At 44.9% G+C, this 23,004-nt stretch overlaps 1 protein-coding gene across 3 annotated transcripts in view; it reads left to right on the forward strand.

Annotated features, from left to right (window-relative positions):
• OSBPL10 (oxysterol binding protein like 10) overlaps positions 1–13,023 on the forward strand; it is a 291,355-nt gene extending 278,332 nt beyond the window's left edge. Inside the window, exons 8-11 of one of the 3 annotated variants that reach the window (XM_046674694.1) lie at positions 2,553–2,739; positions 4,442–4,624; positions 8,789–8,942; positions 10,378–11,379. In XM_046674694.1, the coding sequence (XP_046530650.1) occupies positions 2,553–2,739; positions 4,442–4,624; positions 8,789–8,942; positions 10,378–10,494 (641 nt within the window). In that variant the 3' untranslated portion in view covers positions 10,495–11,379. The other 2 variants (XM_046674676.1, XM_046674685.1) reach the window with 2 other exon arrangements.
• The last annotated feature ends 9,981 nt before the right edge of the window (positions 13,024–23,004 follow it).

A 23,004-nucleotide genomic window follows, 5' to 3' on the forward strand; every position in this document is an offset into this window, starting at 1 on the left:
GGCTTGTGAATAGAACTGGAGCAGAGAGAGAAATCTGAGGTGACCTCCCTCTCGTCAGCTTTCACTTCCGGTTCTTCTTGACTGTTGGTGTCATACCTTTGTTTGCCATTAGCTGCAATTTTCCACCTGCTTTGGGCTGTCTTCCTGAGCAACCTAATTCAGGGAAGTCAGACACAAAGTCAGCTTTGAAACAGAATTCTATCAGACTGACCATGCTCCTCCCAGGGTCCTGATCGGAAACTATAAGGATTGAGATACTAAAGTCTAATTCTCCTCCCAGGCATGCGATGGTCCTCCCTCATGTGCCTGTGGAGGCCAGGGCCTCACGGGTCATCTGGGGTGTTTCTCATCTCTGAGGCGTAGGAGGAGAGATGAGTGTCAGAGTGGGAGCATGAGGTGGCCCGGGGCTTTCCTTGTAGGAGGATGGGTTACTGCAATGATGAAAGCTGGGGAAGTAGAGGGGGTCAGTCTGTTCTGAGGTTCAGTATATATGCTGTAGTGGAGTCATGCTGTTTGTACGTTTATGTCACACATATTCAGTTACGTTCCTGGCCAGGGAGAGAAAGATTTAAATGTGATATCCACCCTCCACTGCTGACCATGTGATCGTGTGTGACCCACAGATCCATTTCTCCTTGCTGGTCTCAGCTCCTGCCTGTCCCCACGTGTGTGAGCATCCTTCCCCTGGGAGTGACCAACTCCGCTATACACATGCGGGCACATCCCCCGGGTTTACAGACCAGTCGTGTGTTTCTGAGGAGGGCAGAGCTGCCTTTCCTGGACTTGTCAGGACCAGCAACCTGACTCTCAGTTAAGCCCAGTGTGTTATCTACAGACGGTAGCACGTGCTGATGAAAGGGATTTTCAGGGGTAAATGGAGTTATAGTTAAACGCATCTTCTTCTTGACTTTAGAGACTCAGCATTCCTGACTCCTCTGTGCCGTTTAGTGCCGTCTCTCCTCAGATCCCCAGGAGCTCATCAGTATTAGAAGACACACACACACACTCATCTCTCTCCTGGGCAAGTCCCAGCTCTGAGTGATTTAGATGCTTGTCCAGCCTAAGAGAGAAGTAGTAACCAGCCAGTTACTTAACCTGAGTTTATTTTCTCATCCTTATTGCAAGACAGTAGTAATTATTGTCACAGAGAGAGGTTGTAAAGCTGAGGGAGGGAATGCGTGTGAAGCCCCCAGGAACGCCTGGCAGCCAGAAGGTGCCATATGTGGGCCCTGTTGACCCCACTCCTCACTCTCTGCACCGGAGGAACCCAGAGCCTGGGGAGGGAACACCACTAACCACCTCTGGTCTCCCCTGTCTGGCCAAAGGACAGAAGTTTCCTTCCTGAGGCTCACAGGACCCTGGATCATCACTAGGCCAGAAGGAGCCAGAGTAGAGTTATTCAGGGAGCTGAACCCCAGCGCTGGAATGGGATGCTGAGACGATGCTGTAGCAGAACAAATCTTAGCCCATAGCCTGGTTCTCAGGGCCTCTCTGTGAAGCAAAATGCAGCCTCTCGGCACAGAGGCAGCCCTGTGGGTGCCCAGCCAGACTAGCCGAAGCCAGGGCTGGATTTCAGCCCTCGATGGGCACCTGTGTGCAGTGCACAAACTGTACAGCACCCTGGGAGTCTATGCGTTTTGGGGGGTGGTCACATCAGCCTTTGAGAGCTTCATGAAAACTGTGGCCCTTTTCCCTAGAAAAATAGACAAACCCACAAATTTTGCATTGTTTGAAGAGAATTAAGACCTCCCTAGGCATAAGGCTTGGATCCTAGGATGGAGAACCTCTAGGTGCGTGGGCTCTGTCCAGCTCCTGCTCATGGCATGCGTCTGCCCGAGCCTGCTGATAGCAGCTGTGCTGTTTGATTTCTCCCATTTCATGAGAACCATTGAGGTTGTTTTCGTTGCTCCCAGGATAAAGGGAAAACTCCTTAACGTGCTTTTTCGAAGTTTAAAAGACAAGATCTGGCCCCCACTGACCTGGCCAGCCTTCACGCCTGTACACACTACCTCCATTTCTGTATAAGGGCCCTTTTCTCAGCCCCTTCGTGCTTACCAGGCTCCTTCTCACCACAGAGCCTTTGCACATACTCTTCCCTGTGCCTAGAGGACTGTTCCCTCCCCTCTTGACCTACTCAACTGCTTATCCAGATCAAGTGTCCCTTCCTTAGGGAAACTTCTGTTTCCAGCTCAACTCCTGTTGGAGGGTTCCAAGGCACTGGGTACCTCTCCCTCCCGTCCTCATCACAGTTAGAATTTTGTGTTTGCCAGGTGATTAATTAGTATCCTCCTTTCTCTTGTGCTCCTTGAGGGCAGAAAGTGGGTGTGTCTCGTTCACCCTTGTATTCCTAGTGCCTTGCCCAGTGCCTGGCACACAGCAGAGCACACAGTAAATAAGCACATGGTGAATGAGTGACTGACCTTTGCAAAGGTGGGAGACACGGCATCTATCGCAGGAGGCGGTTTGGTTTCTCATCTTTCTTTGTCTTTTGATCCCCAGCTGCCTTTTTCTCATGTCTGTGTACCTAACCCTTCCCTCCTCTCTCCCTGGAGGTGTGCTGAGGCTCCTGGAACACGGGGAGGAGTATGTGTTCACCCTGCCTAGTGCCTACGCCCGGTCCATTCTCACCATCCCGTGGGTGGAGCTAGGTGGAAAAGTCAGCATCAGCTGCGCCAAGACCGGGTACTCGGCCACAGTGACATTCCACACGAAGCCTTTTTACGGAGGGAAAGTCCACAGGTAGGAGGAGGCCAGGAAGGCTCCATCTTTGTCTTATTATGATGCTCCGAGTTTCTTTTCTCCATTAGAAGATTGGGTTCCAGCCACGGGATGAGTTGAAAATCAAGATAAAGGTACAGATCTTTTTCAGAAGAGGCGCCTCCTTTTTCCCCCTCACGTGGCAGTTTTTTTGAGCCCCCCCCCCCAGTCTAAACAACGTATTTGCAGAACACGCACCAGAGAACAAAAGGTTTTTCCATTTGTGACAATAAACTTTCCCTTCTGAGGCCACAGCCTGTTTCTCTGTAGGGAAGCAGTTTGATCTGTGAGCTCGGGCACTGCCCGAGAGCTCCCCATTTCATGTTAAGTTGGTTCCATTAAGTGTCCTGAATCCCCTGTCTTCTGTGAGATCAGGACTTTTTTTTTCCTTTTAGAAGCTGGGGCAGCCCAATCCTAAGAAATCGAAGGAGAAGTCTGCTGTTTGAGGGATGCGTAAAGTTGTTTTGATTGCGACAGTTACAGAACTTCCTCCTTCGGAGCAGATCTCCATATAAGCCGGCTCCCATCTTTGCCCTTTTTCTTGGAAAGTGTTTTCCTGTACTGTTCATATGAAGGTATCAGAGTGTCGCCCAGGACAGTGGACGCCCTCAGAGGCCATTTTGGAGCCACACACACTGGCTACAGAATTGTGTGCATTTCTCTCCAGCCCCACAGTCCCTTGTACCACGTGGGTAGCTTGAAATCGGCAGTGGTTTGCCACTGCAGAAATTGGCAGGTGCTACAAGTCAGGTGTTTTCCCTCCTGGAGAGCCAGCTGTTAAACCTTTACCAGCACGCCCTGAACACCCTTCCACTGTGTGCAGCCAGAAGATTCCTGAGGCCGCCCGTGAGCCTTTGCCTCGCCACCTAGGAACCGTGGCCTGTTCAGGCTCAGGGAAAAGCTTCCAAGGCTGTGTTTGAAAACTCTAAATTCAAGCTGAGCTGGCCTGTTAGAAGAGAGGAGCTTAGTTCCTACACTTGGCTGCTTTGGGGCAGCCTTCCCAAAGGCAGCCTGATTTGACCCACAGGCTGAATCGACCTTGTTTAGGGGTTGAAAAAGTATCCCTACCCTCCCTATGCTCCTTTGGGTGGTTAACATGTAGCACTATTAGGGATCTGGCCTGGTGGCATAATGATTAAGTTTGGCATGCTCTGCTTCGGCGGCCCAGGTTTGCGGGTTCAGATCCTGGGCGTGGACCTACACCTCTTGTCAGCCATACTGTGCTGGCGACCCACATACAGAAGTGGAGGAAGATTGGCACAGATATTAGCTCAGGGCCAATCTTCCTCACCAAAACAAGTAGCACTATTAGATGCTATTTTGGGAAGGAGAAGGGTATATTTTTTCTCTACTGAAAGGCTTGATCTCCACCCCAATAATAACATTTTATATAACCTTTGCATGTTTATCAAAACTAATAAATTAACATTGCTGCATTACTGTCAACTAATCTACAGACTTGACTCAGATCTCACCATTTTGTTCCAGCAGTGCTTTCTTTTTCTGTTCAAGGATGTTAGATCACATTTTAAGAGCTAGTCTTTGAGCAAAGTAGCAAAAAACCCAATCCCTCTTCCCTGTCATCCCATAAAAAGAGTCTCTAAATGTGAGTACAGCTTTTGAGGTCAGTCTCTGTTTTGATAATCTCACAAAGCGATTTCTTTTGACTTATTTGTTAATTCAGGGTCACAGCAGAAGTGAAGCACAACCCAACCAACACCATCGTTTGTAAGGCCCACGGGGAGTGGAACGGTACCTTAGAGTTCACCTACAACAACGGAGAAACCAAAGTCATCGACACAACCACATTACCAGTGTACCCGAAGAGGATCAGACCCCTGGAGAAGCAGGGGCCCATGGAGTCCAGGTGGGAATCAGGCCGTGTGCTTCTCTCCAACTTCGCTGGCCTCAGCACTTGACCTAAGGAACCAGAGAGGAAGCCTTTGAATGCTCAGCAAGTGGAAATGGGCTAGGAATCATGTTCTTCTGGCTGCTTTAGATACTTGAATTTTCCACTGGTGTCACTTAGGAGTAGACCCTTTGAAGCTTTCGGTCTAGTTATTCTGCATTTATGGGATGGAGTGGCAAGATGGTCTATAGCACACTTTCTTTTTTTTCTTTCTTCTTCTCCCCGAAGTGCCCCCAGTGCATAGTTGTATGTTCTAGTTGCAGGTCCTTCTAGTTGTGCTATGTGGGACGCCGCCTCAGCATGGCTTGAGGAGCGATGCTAGGTCTGCACGCCCAGGATCCAAACCAGTGAAACCCTGGGCCACCGAAGCTGAGCACGCAAACTTAACCACTCGGCTGTGGGGCCAGCCCCTACAGCAGACTTTTAATGCCTGTCCTAAAAGAGGTTGTCAACTCACCTGTTCTGTTGCTTAATTGCAAAGTTAAGTACAGAGAGTAGCTAGTAATCAAAGAATTATGCAGTGATCCAATGAGATGCTTTTTTTTTCTTACCAGATTAGCAACATAATTAAACAAAATTTCAGTGCTGGCAAGCGTGTGATAAAATGGACACTCTACACCCGCTGCTTAACAGTAGGAAGGTGTACAGTTCAGCTGCATGGATCAGTAGCTGTACGTTCATGATTTCACTTGAATCTTGTATTCCTCTTCTGGGAATCTATTCTAAGGGAAAATTCTTAAATTCAGAAAAAATTTTAAATATAAAATTGGGTAGTTTTTTAAAAAGAAAACTAAACAAACAAACGAAAGAAAAAGAAACCACCTCACTGTCCAGCGATGGGAAGATGGTTAGGTAAATTGTGGCGTGTCCACTCAGTGAGAGTGTTGGCTCTGTGCCGTGAATCGCTGCAGCCACTCCCAGTGATGTTCACACAGGCACACGAGCTTCCAAAGCTGCTTGGAACATGCCGTCTTCGCTTTTTAACCCAGGAGGTCAGCAGACGATGGCCCCTGGCCTAATCCAGCCATGGCTCGGTTCGTGAAGTTTTGTGGGAACACGTCTGTGACCATTCGTTTACACAGGAACTGCCTTCCTGCCACGATGGTGGTTAAGTCGTTGCGACCGAGACCATCGGCCTGCAAAGCCTAAAATGTTTACTATCTGGCCCTTTACAGAAAATGTGTGCTGACCCCTGCCCTTATCTAAAAGCGTGCTGCTCTTTAGAAAGGAGATGTGGGCTTAAAATGAAATGACAGGTGATTCTGTGAGAGGACAGGCGTTACAAGAAGAGTATGTAACCAGATGGAAGAAGCGCTTGTTATGTGGAAGCACAGCTGGGATACAATGGTGTGTAGAAATAATGCATTATGACTGAGTTTAGTAACCACGGGGTTTCCGTGTCCCTGGAGCCTTTGCTGTGTTGTAGGATTAGTACATTCCTCCTTGTTAGTCTGTTTATTTGAGGACAGTGAGTGTAACCTTCTTCGTGTCCAAATGGAGGGCATGAACTTTCACCCACTGGCTTTTTCAGCCCAGCCGATTGGGTGGTGATAGCGGGACAAGGCACGGGCTGCAATAGGCTGCATCCTCTTGCCCACACGGCCTCTGCTGACGCCTTCCCAGAGTCAGGAGCCCTGTGGTTCATCTCATGGCAGACTTGTTTCTGGTTTGGCTGTTGAGAACGAAATTGTGATTACCTCGTGCTCTTCCTCCAAGGATATCAGAGTAGCTGAGCTGCTCCTCATTGAGACTCTCTCTGCTGCCTCAGTTACTCAGTTAGCCCATGGCGACTCAGAAGTTAGCCTGGAGCAAGGATGGAGTCTGATACCAGAGTAAGAGAGAGGAATATTACCTCTTCTGTCTTCATATGCGGACCTGACTGAAACATGGAGCTGGGCTGTGGGGAAACCGAGCCTAGCCCACTCCGTTCTCCAGAGAGGAACCAGCCCTGAGAGCTGGAGTGGCTGGTCCAGAGGCTCTCTTTCTGCTCAGAGCACCTGAGCCTTCTCACCCCACTGGGCCTTACCTGCAGAGGCAAAGGAGAGACCATTTGTATGGCTAGGTGGGCCAGTGGTTAGAACAGGCGTCTCAGCCCTCACGAGGGCTCTGGCCCTGGTGACGCCTCCAGGCTCGAACTAGCTCCCTTGGAAGGGAACCACTGTCCCATTAGGAGAGGAGTGAAAATATTTTATCATCTGCCCACTCCTGTAAATTAGCTCATGATGCCCATAGCTTGGTCTGAGTGGCCATCCTGCCTTGACCAGAGCCCTGGCACCCCCGTGGGTAAAGTCAGAGCCAGTGCCCAGTGATGCCAGCCATGCCCTGCCTCAACCACTCCCCGGCCCTTTGCCATGCTGACCGCCCCTTCTCAGCAGGGCCTTCCCTTGGCTTCCTTTTCTCACTGACTTGCTCCCACTCCTCCGCCCTCCGAAGACTCCTGTCCTGTCTGCTTTTTCTTTTGGCTTGAAGTTCAGAGTCTTCCCCACATGAGCCCCCAGCCCCACCCCACTACCCCGCACCTTCAGATGGCTCTGTTGGTTGGGTCCCTGTGTGTGTCTAGGCAGAGCCCTTTGTCTGGGTCCAGATCTTGTCTCACCATGCCCTCTGCAGTCGTTGGGGTTCTGCCCTCTAAACTTGAGGCCACTAGCTAATGATAAGACTTATCATGGGAGGCCCTGCCCTTGAAAGCACCCCCTACCCAGGATGTCCTTGTGCCCAGCCCCTCCCTTAGCACGGGATGTATGTTGAGGGTGGAGGTGATGACATTTGTTCCAGCCCCTCACTGTTTCCTTCCTTCAACTCACTGCACTGTTTCGCGAGTTGTTTTTCCCTCTTAAGTCAGATATCAGGGCACAGAGAAAGAGCAAGGTCTGTGAGGCTGGTCAGACCTGGCCTTATATCCCAGTTCCAGAAGTTTCTCCTGCTGTAAAATGGGAACCAGAGCATTGCTGTCCCTGGGTCTCCGTATGGTTGCACTTGGGGCTGGTCCAGTGGGCAGGCTGAGCTTGCAGCAGGAGCTTGACCCTCGTCAGTTCCTTGATTCTGATGCCCCTCAGAAGGGCTGCTCGGTGTCCCCACTTTGCTGGCAGCCCCCTGCCCTTCTTCAGCCTGATCACGCCAACACTCAAGGCTCCCCACTATGCAAGGCCCTCCCACGGACAGGGTCAAGGGCGCTCTGATAGGGGAGTAGATGTGATTCCCAGATCCTGGCCGCATCTAATTCCCCAGCACTTGCGTCCCCCTGGCCGCAGAGGCAGCCCTTCCTCAAAGCCGGGGAGGGAGAGCTCGCTGCTGAGAATTCTGGTGGCTCCTTCTGGGTGGAGTCCTGACTTGTCCTGGTGTGTTAAGTGAGGAATTGCATTACCTTGGTTCCTTCCTCACCCTCTGGAACAATGTGTGTGAATTGGGGATGGCCCAGGGGAGGAAAGCTACACAGCCTCCTGTCAGACAGGAGCCAGTCGAGGCTGCCTTCTACAGTGAACGCATGAGGCGGAGGAGTGCCTTTCCGTGTAGAGGTGGGGGAGATGACAGATCCTGCAGCATAAACCACGCCCTGCCCCCACCCTGCCCCCGGGTCTATAACTCCTAATACCAGTTCCCTTGGGGGAAAGCAGTCATCGTTCATCTTTACAGCTCGGTGATCTTGGGCAAGTCACTTCATCTTATGTGGATATTATTTTTTCCCTCTTTAAAGTGGGGGTGATGGAGCATCTGTATCCCTGGGTTGTTGTGCTGATTAAATGAGTTAATATATATGTATAAAATGCTTAGCAGTATAGTAAGTGCCATGTAAGTGCCCGCTATTGCTGTTTCTAGTAGTAGTGCTGCTGCTTACTGCTGCTCCTACCACTAGATTCAAACCCTGGACACATAGTGCCCCGAGGGAGGCATGCTGCTCAGGACAAGAGGAGCGTGGAGGCAGCACGGACCTGGGGCTGGGGCCTGGCAGCCCTGGGTTGCTGTCCTGGCTCTTGGGGTCTTTGAGGCACTGGGAAGGAGCGGCCCCTGTAGGTGGCCTGCCCAGATGCCACCATCCCTGCTCCGGCCCCTCCTTGCCGAGGACTGGCATCCTTGGGCCAGCTGTCCTCACCTGAGCATTTCCTCTCCTCCATGCATCCCCAGGAACCTCTGGCGGGAGGTGACCCGATACCTGCGGCTGGGGGACATTGACGCTGCCACGGAGCAGAAGCGGCGCCTGGAGGAGAAGCAGCGGGTGGAGGAACGGAAGCGGGAAAACCTCCGCACACCATGGCAGCCCAAGTATTTTATCCAGGAGGTAACTCTGCTGCCTGTCCTGAGTGAGGGGAGATGGATATGTTGCTAATGCTGCAGTTTGAATGACAGAGGATAGGGCAAGGGAGGACCTGGGGATGTTTGGGGCAGCCTGGCTCCATTCCAGCTTTGGGCCAGGCCCTCCCACGGCAGAACTGAGCACCTGACAGTTCCCCTCTGGCATCCTCCATCAGAAAAGCCCATCAGCCTGCCAGGGACGGCAAGGAAAGGGAGTGCAGACCTGGGTGCTGTCCTACTTAAAACAAAAACAAAAAACCCACAACCTTCACAACCCCTGCTACTTTACCATTAGTAATAAATTAATCGTGAAGCACCTCATTGCCCATCTCCACATCTGGGTGGGCTGGAGCCTTTTTGATAGAGAAACCACCCTTTCAGAGCTGTTCCTCCTGTGGGCCAAATGGGATGGACAGCTAGGAAAGGCCAGCATGAGTCCTGTGCCTAAAATGCTGCTGCTGTCACCTGGAAAGTGACATTGGAAGGCAGAAATATCCACATGACTGTTCACCCCACCTCCCTAGGCAAGTGGGCAAGGCACTGTGTGCCCAGGTGAGGCCCTTATGCTCTTGAAGTTGTTTGTGGAGCAATTGAGAATCATTCTGAGAACAGAACTGGAAATAATAGAAGTGTAGGAGCCACAGTTTTTAAGGCAGGCCCCCAGGAGCCTGGCAGCATCAATGAGAGAAATAGATGGAGCAGACTCGAGTCCATATCTAAAGAGGGTGGATGCCACTTACCCCAAGGCAGTCATACTTGGATTGTCCAGTTCTTCACAAGAAACCAGAAATCTGAATTTTTTAATGAGAAATCTGATATTTGCATGGTGTCAAGGAATTTTAATGTAAACACTGAAAGCCAATTGAAATATGTCTGGGCTTTCTTTGGCCCAGGTACTGCTAATGTCTGACTTCTGCTACAAGGAAGGATTACTCTGTGTGGCTAGAAGGCTGCAGGGTGAGTCAGTCCCCTTGAGGCGGACTTCTGGAAGCAGCCGCTGTCCTCCCCAGAGGCAGGAACTAGGGCTCTGGACTGAACGGAGGCGTTGGGGTTGGATTCTGGTTCACACAGGGAGCCCGCCTGGGGAGGCTCTGTCCTTCTGATACTCTGAGCGGGAACCCTGGGAAGCCTCGCCAGCTGAGGTGAATCTGTATTAGTCAGGATTCTCCAGAGAAACAGAACAGAAACAGAACCAATCGGAGATATAAACATATAGAGATTTATTATGAGGAGTTGGCTCATGAGATTATGGACGCTGAGAAGCCCCAGGATCTGCCATTTGCAAGCTGGAGACCCCAGAAAGCCAGTGGTGTAATTCAGTGCAAAGGCAGGAGAAGATGAGATGAGATGTTGCAACTCAAGCAGCGAGGCAGGAAAAAGGGGCAAATTCCTCCGTCCTTCGCCTTTTTTTTTTTTTTCAGGTCCTGAGCAGATTGAGTGATGCCCACCCACATTGGGGTGGGGGGAAATCTACTCAGTCCACTGATTCAAAAACCAAGCTCCTCTGCAGACACCTTCACAGACACACTCAGAAATGATGTGTGATCTGGGCACCCCGTGGCCAGGCACGTTGACACATAAAACTCACCATCACCAAATCCTTCAAGTATCCTGCCGTGAGGGGGACCTGGTCTCTCTGAGACAGCTTAGTTTGGCTGGCTTTTTAAGTTGCATGTTAAAAAACAAAATGACGACAACAAAGAAACACATACAGTTCTGTGCCCTGGGTTTCATAAAAGCCAGTATGTTCATAACAGAAGGCTTGAGGATATGTGAAGAACAAACATCATCCCCTACCAGAATTGTTTCCATTCAGTGTCTTCCTTCTACTCTAGCACCAGGTGTGTAGGCCATTTTGCTTCTTGCCTTTTCCTCGCAGATACTTGATCAGTGTCATTTCTTGTGTGCTGATTTGTTTGTGACAGCCACCTACTGAAGAGATCCTTCGTTGGGCGTTCACCTCCAGGCTGGTGGGCTGTAAATTGCTGGTTTGGGCAAATTCTGCATCTGCAGGCCCTTGCCCTTTCTCTCCCCTGACCTTTCATCCAATCACCCTCTTTTTTCTCCTGTCCCGTTGTTTCAAAGACCTTTTTTTTGCCAACTAATCTTTCTTGATGTAAACCAACAAAGCCCTCCTTCTTTTGTTATTTCAGTCATTTCATGGGGTTTCCTCCTGAAATGCCAAGATGTGAGGATCCTATGGGCTCTAAAGAGCAACCGGGCAGAGGAGGGGTAGTGAGACCAACAGTGTGGCATGGCTGTGAGATATCTGGAACAAGGCAGGGACATCTTGGTGGTAAATCCTGAACAGATGCTGACGGAGCACTGCTCTGCGTGGTACCTGGCTTCTGACTTAGCAGAGGCTGGGGACTGTCTTTGCTTCTCCCCTTTCCCCACAGAGGTCTCCATGTAATGTCTGCTTCCTTCTCTTACAGGGTGACGGCTGGGTGTACTTCAATCCCCTTTGGAAGGCACACTGATGGCGTGGAGGTGCCGAGCTTTCAGAAATAGCCCTGTTTTTCTAGGAATTAAAGTGGTACGGTATCAAGGTTCTGCTGGTATTCCCTGAGACCTCTTGATATCACTCAAGAGATGGCACCTAAGAGAGAAACTACATACTGTGAAAAATGCACCCCCAAACTCTGCTAGAGGATTGAATTTATTCAAGAGCCATTTCGGGCATGTGTGTGTACACAGGTTTGTGTGTGAGCTCTTGGCACACTATGTGTTCACACACATGCACTATATACACGTCTGCTGAGTATTATTACACATGTAAATACTACTTACCAAGATTTAAGTGGGTAATTATGAGCTCCTTTTTATCAATGAGGTTTGAAGTTTTCTATTTTTCACTTTGCCAAAAGTTTTGCACTCACAAAGGTATTCTCATGTGGTCAACTCCTGTCACAACAAAGGTGAATTGGCATGGCCCAATTGATGTCCACATGGCAGAAAATGGCTCATTCCTGGGAGAAGTGTATAGGTGGCTATCATTTCAAAATTATTGTTGTGAGTCCCACCTCCCTTCCCACTTCAACATTTCTTTTGTGCATACTCAAGAAAGATAAACTGTTATTTCCTGCTGGATGGGGAGTTAAAGGTTGATGCCAGAGCCTTCAGGATGGAGCACCTCTGGGAGAACCTAGAGCCAGGCCCAGTTTGGAATTTTCCTCCCATCTACTTGCCCCAGAACCTTTCTGACAATTTCTCATGCTCAAAGCACTAGTCATACATTTTTCAGAAGCTGCTGCTTTTACGGTAGAAAACAAAGTCAATGGAGACTTCACTAGTTTTATGATGAAAAAAGGGCTTTAGAAATTAAATACATGCATGCATATACAAACATGTACAACCACAGCCTCAATCTCATGTTTACTTTGGGGAAAGAGAAAAGAATTTCCAGTGGATTTTTTTAAGTGCACCTCTCTTGTGTGACCCAAACTCTGCCACAAAACCACTGTGATTAAAACATACATAAAGCCTGCATAAGTGTCCCATGGTTTCAGTTGAATTTCAGTCCCCAGCCTTTACAAATGAGGTCAAGACATGACTAGAATTTAAATCAAGGGAAAAAAATGAAGTATTTGATTTTTGTTCAATGCTTAATTTATTTTTTACTGTGCCACTCAAATGAGAATATTTATAAAATCCAGTAGCATGAATGCTTCTCTGTAGTAATACTAATTTTTGTGCCTTTTGTCTGCTTTCTTAAGACCAATTGTTCACACTTTGTAGATATTAGACAAATATATTTCGATTAAATACTGTACCTATCTGTGTGTCTGCGTTTTATTTTTAGAGATTCAAAAGTTCTGTTGGAATTTGTGGCTCTGAATGAGCTCAAATTTTATTGGTTAGATAGTGTTAATTTGTGAACAATCATATTTACATCAAAGTAATGTTTTAAACTCATTAAAAAATCTACCAGATAAACGTTATTTATGGATATTTTCTAACAAGTTCATAAGGACATTTAACTCATATCTAGTGAATGTTTTGTGGTGAGAAGTTACTACCAGGCAGTGTCATAATGTAGGCCTGCTCGGGTGCATAGCCTTAAAACATCCAGGAGAATAAAGTGGAACCATTTAGTTTCTGGGAGGGAAAGCAGAATAGATGCTATTTTGAAAAAAAAAAAAATCCTCAGAAGACTGAAAGGTAATCACTGTGGTACTTTTAGATTTTCCAGACTTACTCCAAAATATAAACCATCTGGGAAGTAAAACAAGGTTGACTTTTCAGATGGTTTATATTTTGGGGGGGGTTCATTTTGCCTTTTAAAAAAATTGTGATATATCATATACAGATTTATATGAAACATATTACAGTTCCAAGAATAATTAAAACACCCGTGTACTCACTGCATAAGAAACCTAAGTTCATCAGTACCTTAAAAGCCACCTTTGTGCCCCCACCAAATTATATCCCCTCTCCGTCACACCAGAGGTAACAGTACCACTGTCCTGACTCCTGAAGTAGTCATTCTCTCGTGTTGATTTTTTAAAACCATACATACTGTGTGTGAATTTCTAAAGAACATGCTTGGTTTTGCGTATTTTTGGGCTTTGTACAAATGGAATCAAAGTTTGCTTGTTTGAGCTAACATTTTGTTTAAAGGTCAGTCCATATTATGAGTTGCTGTATTTGTTTTCTTATTCTTTTTTGCTGAGTTCACATTTTGTTTTACTCCTTTATTGTAAAATATGTAACATAAAGTATACCATTTTAGCCATTTAAGAATGTACAGTTCAATGGCATTCAATAGATTCACATTGTGGAACCATTACCATCCATCTCCATAAAGTTTCCATCTTCCCAAACTGAAACTCTGTACTCATTAAACAATAACTCCTCATTTCCCCTGCCTTCTGCAACTCTTAGTAACTACCATTCTACTTTGTGTTTTTATGACTTTGACCACTCTAAGTAACTCATGTAAGTGGAATCATACAATACTTGTCCTTTTGTGTCTGGCTTATTTCACTCAGCATACTGTGTTCAAGGTTCATCAGAATTTCCTTCCTTTTTAAGGCTGAATAATATTTCATTGTATGTATATATACCACATTTGGTTTATCTGTTTACCCACTGATAAACATTTGGGTTGTTTCCATCTTTTGGCTATTGTGAATAATATGAACATGGGAGTGCAAACATCTGAGTCTATGTTCTTTCAAGTATATATATATATATATATACTCAGAAGTGGAAGCACTGTATCATGTGAAAATTCCGTGTTTGATTTTTTGAGGACCTGCCATACTGTTTTCCACAATGACTACACCATTTCGCAATCCCACTAGCAATGCATAAGGGTGTGAATTTCTCCACATCCTCCCCAACACTTAGTATTTTCTGTTTTTAGTAACCATCCTAATGGGCATGAAGTGCTATCTCATGATTTTGATTTGCTTTTCCCTAATGATTACTGTTGAACATCTTCTGGTATTTATTGGCCATTTGTATATCTTTTTTGGAGAGATGTCTATTCAAGTCCTTTGCCCATTTTCTAATTGGGTTATTTATGTGTTGAGTTTTTTAGGACTTGTTTATATATTCTGGATATTACTCTCTTTTATCAGATGTATGATTTATAAATATTTTCTTCCATTCTGTGGTTTGCCTTTTGACTCTGTTGATGTGTCCTTTGATGTACAATGTATTTAATTTTTTTTTATTAATGTTATGATAGATTACAACCTTGTGAGATTTCAGTTGTACATTTTTGTTAGTCATGTTGTGGGTACACCACTTCCCCCTTTGTGCCCTCCCCCCACCCCCCCTTTTCCCTGGTAACCACCGATCAGATCTCCTTCTCAATATACTAACTTCCACCTGTGAGTGGAGTCAGATAGAGTTCGTCTTTCTCTGACTGGCTTATTTCGCTTAACATAATACCCTCGAGGTCCATCCACGTTGTTGTGAATGGGCCAATTTTGTCTTTTTTTATGGCTGAGTAGTATTCCATTGTGTATATATACCACATCTTCTTTATCCAATCATCAGTTTCTGGGCATGTAGGCTGGTTCTACGTCTTGGCTATTGTAAATAATGCTGCGATGAACATAGGGGTGCAACGGACTCTTGAGATTTCTGATTTCAGGTTCTTAGGATAGATACCCAGTAATGGGATGGCTGGGTCATAGGGTATTTCTATTTTTAACTTTTTGAGAAATCTCCATACTGTTTTCCATAGTGGCTGTACCAGTTTGCATTCCCACCAACAGTGTATGAGGGTTCCTTTTTCTCCACAACCTCTCCAACATTTGTCGCTCTTGGTTTTGGATGTTTTTGCCAATCTAACGGGTGTAAGGTGATATCTTAGTGTAGTTTTGATTTGCATTTCCCTGATGATTAGCGATGATGAACATCTTTTCATGTGTCTATTGGCCATATTCATATCTTCTTTTGAGAAATGTCTGTTCATGTCCTCTGCCCATTTTTTGATCGGGTTGTTTGTTTTTTTGTTGTTAAGCAGTGTGAGTTCTTTGTATATTATGGAGATTAACCCTTTGTCGGATAAGTGGCTTGTAAATATTTTTTCCCAATTAGTGAGCTGTTTTTTTGTTTCAATTCTGTTTTCCCTTGCCTTGAAGAAGCTCTTTAGTCTGATGAAGTCCCATTTGTTTATTCTTTCTATTGTTTCCCTCAACTGAAGAGTTATAGTGTCCGAAAAGATTCTTTTGAAACTGATGTCAAAGAGTGTACTGCCTATATTCTCTTCCAAAAGACTTATTGTCTCAGGCCTAATCTTTAGGTCTTTGATCCATTTTGAGTTTATTTTGGTGTGTGGTGAAAAAGAATGGTCAATTTTCAATCTTTTGCATGTGGCTGTCCAGTTTTCCCAGCACCATTTGTTGAAGAGACTTTCTTTTCTCCATTGTAGGCCCTCTGCTCCTTTGTCGAAGATTAGCTGTCCATAGATGTGTGGTTTTATCTCTGGGCTTTCAATTCTGTTCCATTGATCTGTGGACCTGTTTTTGTACCAGTACCATGCTGTTTTGATCACTGTAGCTTTGTAGTATGTTTTGAAATCGGGGATTGTGATTCCGCCGGCTTTGTTTTTCTTGCTCAGGATTGCTTTAGCAATTCGTGGTCTTTTGTTGCCCCATATGAATTTTAGGATTGTTTGTTCAATTTCTGTGGAGAATGTTCTGGGGATTCTGATTGGGATAGCATTGAATCTGTAGATTGCTTTAGGTAGTATGGACATTTTAACTATGTTTATTCTTCCAATCCATGTGCAAGGAATGTCTTTCCATCTCTTTATGTCATCGTCAATTTCTTTCAAGAAAGTCTTGTAGTTTTCATTGTATAGATCCTTCACTTCCTTGGTTAAGTTTATCCCAAGGTATTTTATTCTTTTTGTTGCGATTGTGAATGGGATAGAGTTCTTGAGTTCTTTTTCTGTTAGTTTATTGTTAGTGTATAGAAATGCTACTGATTTATGCACGTTAATTTTATACCCTGCTACTTTGCTGTAGTTGTTGATTATTTCTAATAGTTTTTCTGTGGATTCTTTGGGGTTTTCTATGTATAAGATCATGTCGTCTGCAAACAACGCGAGTTTTACTTCTTCGTTACCTATTTGGATTCCTTTTATTTTTTTTCCTGCCGAATTGCTCTGGCCAGCACCTCCAGTACTATGTTGAATAGGAGTGGTGAAAGTGGGCACCCTTGTCTTGTTCCTGTCCTCAGAGGGATGGCTTTCAGCTTTTGTCCATTGAGTATGATGTTGGCTGTGGGTCTATCATATATGGCCTTTATTATGTTGAGGTACTTTCCTTCTATACCCATTTTACTGAGGGTTTTTATCATAAATGGGTGTTGGATCTTGTCGAATGCTTTTTCTGCGTCTATTGAGATGATCATGTGGTTTTTGTTTTTCATTTTGTTGATGTAGTGTATCACGTTGATTGACTTGCGGATGTTGAACCATCCCTGTGTCCCTGGTATAAATCCCACTTGATCATGGTGTATAATCTTTTTGATGTATTGCTGTAATCGGTTTGCCAAAATTTTGTTGAGGATTTTTGCATCTATGTTCATCAGTGATATTGGCCTGTAGTTCTCCTTCTTTGTGTTGTCCTTGTCAGGTTTGGGGATCAGAGTGATGTTGGCTTCATAGAATGTGTTAGGGAGTTCTCCATCTTTCTCAATTTTCTGGAACAGTTTGAGGAGAATAGGTATTAAGTCTTCTTTGAATGTTTGGTAGAATTCTCCAGAGAAGCCATCTGGTCCTGGACTCTTGTTTTTGGGGAGGTTTTTGATTACCGTTTCTATTTCCTTACTTGTGATTGGTCTATTCAGATTCTCCATTTCTTCCTGATTCAGTTTGGGGAGATTGTAGGAGTCTAGGAATTTGTCCATTTCTTCCAGGTTGTTCAATTTGTTGGCATATAGTTTTTCATAGTATTCTCTTATGATCTCTTGTATTTCATTGGTATCTGTTGTGATTTCTCCTCTGTCATTCCTGATTTTATTAATTTGCACTTTCTCTCTTCTTTTCTTGGTGAGTCTGGCTAGGGGTTTGTCAATTTTGTTAATTCTTTCGAAGAACCAACTCTTTGTTTCATTGATCCTTTCTATTGTCTTTTTTGTTTCAATATCGTTTATTTCTGCTCTTATTTTTATTATTTCCCTCCTTCTACTGACTCTGGGCTTTGTTTGTTCTTCTTTTTCTAGTTCTGTTAGGTGTCGTTTGAGGTTGCTTATGTGAGCTTTTTCTTGTTTAGTGAGGTGAGCCTGTATTGCGATGAATTTCCCTCTTAGGACTGCTTTTGCTGCATCCGAGATGATTTGGTATGTCGTGTTCTCATTTTCATTAGTCTCCAGATAATATTTGATTTCTTCTTTAATTTCTTCAATGATCCATTGTTTGTTGAGAAGCGTGTTGTTTAGTCTCCACATTTTTGCACCTTTCTCTGCTTTTTTCTTGTAGTTGATTTCTAGTTTAATAGCGTTATGATCAGAAAAGATGCTTGATATTATTTCAACTCTCTTGTATTTATTGATGTTTGCTTTGTTTCCCAAAATATGGTCAATCCTTGAGAATGTTCCATGTGCACTTGAGAAGAATGTGTAACCTGCTGTTTTTAGATGAAGTGTTCTATATATATCTATTAAGTCCATCTGGTCTAATTTTTCATTTAATTCTATTATTTCCTTGTTGATTTTCTGTCTGGATGTTCTGTCCATTGGTGTTAATGGTGTGTTGAGGTCCCCTACTATTCTTGTATTGTTGTTGATGTCTTCTTTTAGTTCTATTAAGAGTTGCTTTACAAATTTTGGTGCTCCTGTGTTGGGTGCGTATATATTTATAAGTGTTATGTCTTCTTGGTGGAGAGTCCCTTTTATCATTATATACTGTCCCTCTTTATCTTTCTTTATCTGTTTTGCTTTGAAATCTACCTTGTCTGATATTAGTATAGCGACACCTGCTTTCTTTTGTTCATTATTAGCTTGGAGTATTGTTCTCCATCCCTTCACTCTGAGTCTGTGTTTGTCTTTGGGGCTGAGGTGTGTTTCCTGGAGGCAGCATATTGTTGGATCTTGTTCTTTGATCCATCCTGCCACTCTGTGTCTTTTGATTGGGGAGTTCAGTCCATTTACATTTAGAGTGATTATTGAGATGTGGGGGCCTACCACTCCCATTTTGTGTCTTGTTTTCCGGTTTTCTTCAGTTTCCTTTGTTTCTCGTCCCATGGTTTAATCTGTTCTGATGAAGTGCTGCTACTCTCTGTTGTTGTCCTTCTACTTATCTCCTCTGCTCTTGGTTTTGTAGCCCCTTTCCTTTTTTGGATTTTCCTGAGGATTTCCTGAAGAGGAGGTTTTGTGGCAATGAACTCCCTTAATTTTTGTTTATCTGGGAAAGTTTTTATTTCTCCATCGTATTTGAAGGATATTTTCGCTGGGTAGAGAATTCTCGGCTGTAGATTTTTGTCCTTCAGATTTTGGAATATATCATTCCACTCTCTTCTAGCCTGTAAAGTTTCTGCTGAGAAATCTGCTGATAGCCTGATGGGGGTTCCTTTGTAGGTTAGTTTCTTTTGCCTGGCTGTCCTTAGTATTTTCTCCTTATCGTGGACTTTTGCTAGCTTCACAACTATATGCCGTGGAGTTGGTCTTCTTGCATTGATAAAGTTTGGAGATCTGTTGGCTTCTGTCACCTGAAGATCCATCTCTCTCACCAGATTTGGGAAGTTCTCAGCCATTATTTCTTTGAGTAGGCTTTCTGCCCCTTTCTCCTTCTCTTCTCCCTCTGGTATACCTATAATCCTTACGTTGCATCTCCTAATTGTGTCTGATAATTCTCGGAGAGTTTCTTCATTTCTTTTTAGTCTTGCTTCTCTCTCCTCCTCTGCCTGCAGAAATTCTATATTGCCATCTTCCAAATTGCTAATTCTTTCCTCCATATTATCGGCCCTACTGTTCAGAGCATCTAGATTTTTCTTAATCTCCTCTATTGTGTTCTTCATTTCCAATATTTCTGTTTGGTTCTTCTTTATCGTATCAAACTCTTTTGTGACATAGCTCCTGAACTTGTTGAGTTGTCGGTCAGAATTCTCTCTTAACTCATTGAGTATTGTAATGATGGCTGTTTTGAAGTCCTCATCATTTAGGTTAAATATCTCATTTTCTTTGGGATTGTTTTCTGTGTATTTGTTATTTTCTTTCTGTTCTGGAGATTTAATGTATTTTTACATATTGCTTGATGTTGTTGATTTGTGCCTCCGCATAGAGATAGAGTTTAGTTGCTCCTTTCACTTGTTTCAGCTGCTGTGGTGGGGGAGCAGCTGTTTATACTGCACCAACCAGGAACCCTGTCTGCAATTGCTAGCTGGGCCTGGGCCCCTCCTCGTAGTCACAGTGGTCCTTTGGATTCCCTCCTCTGCCGTGGGGGCCGTCACAGGGGGGCTTCAGGCTGCTGGTGCCTACTGTTGCAGCCCACCTAGACGTGCTCCCTCCTTGGGGTCTGCAACGGTGTTATGGGCTTTTCCAGCGGTCAGGGGTGGGATCACTTATATTTGTCGCTCCGTCCCTGTCGGCACCCACAAAATCTCACTTGTCCACTATGGGTCGCAGGAGGGCTATTGGCATCTTCTACAGTCTGTGGTTAGTTCACCTAGCTATGCTACTTTTGTCCCGGGGTCTTCCAGCCTTGTGGCTGCCGGATGGGTGCTTTCTACTAGTGCTGTGCAGAGGCTTTCCCTGAGGTTGCTGTGAGCTTGTAGGGTTTCCCCCTAGGCTAGGGAGCTGGGTCGCTGGAACTCCCCCAGCCCCAGTCCTGTTCCCCAGGAACTCGGGGAGCCCTTTGCCCTGTCTTGGGGGATAGCCGGAGATCCTGATTTCAGTGGTAGCTGGTCAGCTGCTGCCCTGCCTGATATTCTCCTCTCCGGGACCCTCCCGGTATTGTGGATGCTGGGCGTGGCCCCTCCGCTAATAGCAGACAGAGAGTTTTGTCTGCTGCCCGGGCAGAACTCTGGAGCTTCCCCTCCGGGCTGCGGAGCCGGCCTCTGGAGCTTCCCCCAGCCCCAGTCCTCTCCGAGATCTCCGGCAATCCCTAGCCCCACGGGGCGGGCAATGGCAGCTGGGGGTCACCCCGCCCTCTGGGATTCTCTCCGGGACTTTCCCGGAATTGAATGCTGGGCGTGGCCCCTCCGCTAATGGCAGACAGAGAGTTTTGTCTGCTGCCCGGGCGGAACTCTGGAGCTTCCCCTCCAGGGTGTGGAGTCGGCCTCTGGGGCTTCACCCAGCCCCAGTCTGCTCGGAGATCTCCGGCAATCCCTAGCCCCACCGTGCAGGCAGTGGCAGCCGGGGGACCTCCGTACCCTCAGCAACTCTCTCTGGGACCCTCCGGGTGCCGCGAACACCAGGCGGGATCTCCCTGCCAATGGCGGGGAGAGACTCTCCCCGCGGGCCCAGGTGTGCAACTCCAAAGTTTCCCTCTGCGTTTAGGAGTAATTGCGGGGGGTTTAGGTAGGGTTCTGGTCACCTGTTTCCACCGTCGCTCCTCTGTTGTGTGCTCGCTCCTGCCCTAGATGTGTGTTGATCTTCTGGGGGTGTCCGTTGGAAGAAAGCCGCTTGCGGGTACTAGGCTGTTCGGTCGGGGTTGGAGAGTTTTCACCTATTTCCACATCCTCCTGGAGGAAAGTCCATCTGCCTTCCAATGTATAGTCGCGTGGGTCTCTCAGACGTCCTGAGATGTTGTCTGGATATCCTTTGTTAAGCGATAAGTGTCCAAATAATTGTAGACTCGAAGGGGGAGAGACAAAGAGGACTACTCACGGCGCCATCTTGGATCTCCTCGTCCAAAGTATTTAATTTTGATGAAGTCCAATTTGTCTTTTTTCTTTTGTATGTCATCCAAGAAATCATTGCCAAATCTAATTTCATGGAGATTTTCCTCTGTGTTTTCTTCTAAGAATTTTATATTTTTATATTTTATTTTAGCTCTTGTGTTTCGGTTCTTGATCGATTTTAAGTTAAGTTTTGTAAATGGTGTTAGGTAAGGGTCCAACTTCATTATTTTGTGTATGGATATCCTGTTTTCCTGGATCATTTGTTGAAAAGACTTTCCTTCCCCCATTGAATGGTCTTGGTACCTTTATCAAAAATTATTTGACCATCTATGCAAAAGTTTATTCCTGGGCTTTCTATTCTATTCCATTGGTTTATGCCAGTACCAGGCTGTTTTGATTGCTGTAGCTTTGTAGTAAGTTTTGAAATCACGAAGTGTGAGACTTTCAAATTCTTTCTTTTTCAAGATTGTTTTGGCTATTAAGGGTCACTTGAGATTCCATATGAATTTTAGGATAGAATTTTCTAGTTTTGCTAAAAACATTGTTGGAATTTTGATAAGCATTGCATTCACTCTGTAGATTACCTCATGTAGTATTGTCATCTTAATAGTATTGTCTTCCAATCTGTGAACATAGGATGTCTTCCCATGTATTTATGTCTTTTGGAATATTTTGTAGTTTTCAGTATACAAGTCGTTTACCTCTTTAGTTTATTGCTAAGTATTTTACTCTTTCTGATGCTATTGCAAATGGAATTCCTTTCTCAATTTACTTTTTGGATTGTTTATTGTTAGCATACAGGAACAAGTGATTTTTATTTGTTGATTTTGTGTCCTGCAACTTTGCTGGGTTTATTAGTTCTGAGAGTTTTGTGTGGAATCTTTAGGGTTTTCCAGATATAAGATCATACCATCTGTGAATAGAAATAATTTTACTTCTTCCTTTCTAATTTGGATGGCTTTTCTTTCTTTTTCTTGCCCAATTACCCTGGCTAGAACCTCTAATACTTAACTGGAAGTGGCAAACCTGGTATCCTTATCTTGTTCCTGATCTTAGAGGAAAAACTTGCAATCTTTTGTCATTGGATGTGTTAGTTGTGGCTTTTTTATATATGACCCTTTGTGTGTTGAGGTAGTTTCCTTCTATTCCTAGTTGTTGAGTGTTTTTATCATGAAAGGGTGTTGAATTTTGTCAAGTGCTTTTTCTGTATCTATTGAGATGGTCATTTGTTTTTCTTCCTTTTTTCTGTTAATATGCGGTATATTACATTGATTTTGTATGTTCAACGGTCGTTGCATTGCAAGAATAAATCCCACTTGGTCATGGTGTATAATCCTTTTAATATGCTGTTGAATTTGCTTTGCTATTTTATTGATGATTTTTTCATCAATATTCATAAGGGATATTCTGTAATTTTCTTATTGTAATGTCTTTTTCTGGCTTTGGTATCCGGGGTAATGCTGGCCTGATAGAATGTTAGGAAGTGTTCCCTTTTCAATTTTTTGGAAGAGTTTGAGAACGACTGATACTTTTCTTTTTTGGGAGGTTTTAAATTACTGATAGAATTTCTTTCTAGTTAATAGATCTTGTTCATATTTTCTGTTTCTTTATGATTGTCTTGGTAGGCTGTGTGTTTCTAGGAATTTGTCCATTTCATCTAGGTTGTCCAATCTGTTGCTGTACAATTATTCAAAATACTCTTATAATCCTTTCATTTCTACAGAATTGGTAGTAATGCCCCAA

Source organism: Equus quagga, chromosome 1, assembly GCF_021613505.1.
Source record: "Equus quagga isolate Etosha38 chromosome 1, UCLA_HA_Equagga_1.0, whole genome shotgun sequence".
NCBI lineage: Eukaryota > Metazoa > Chordata > Mammalia > Perissodactyla > Equidae > Equus > Equus quagga.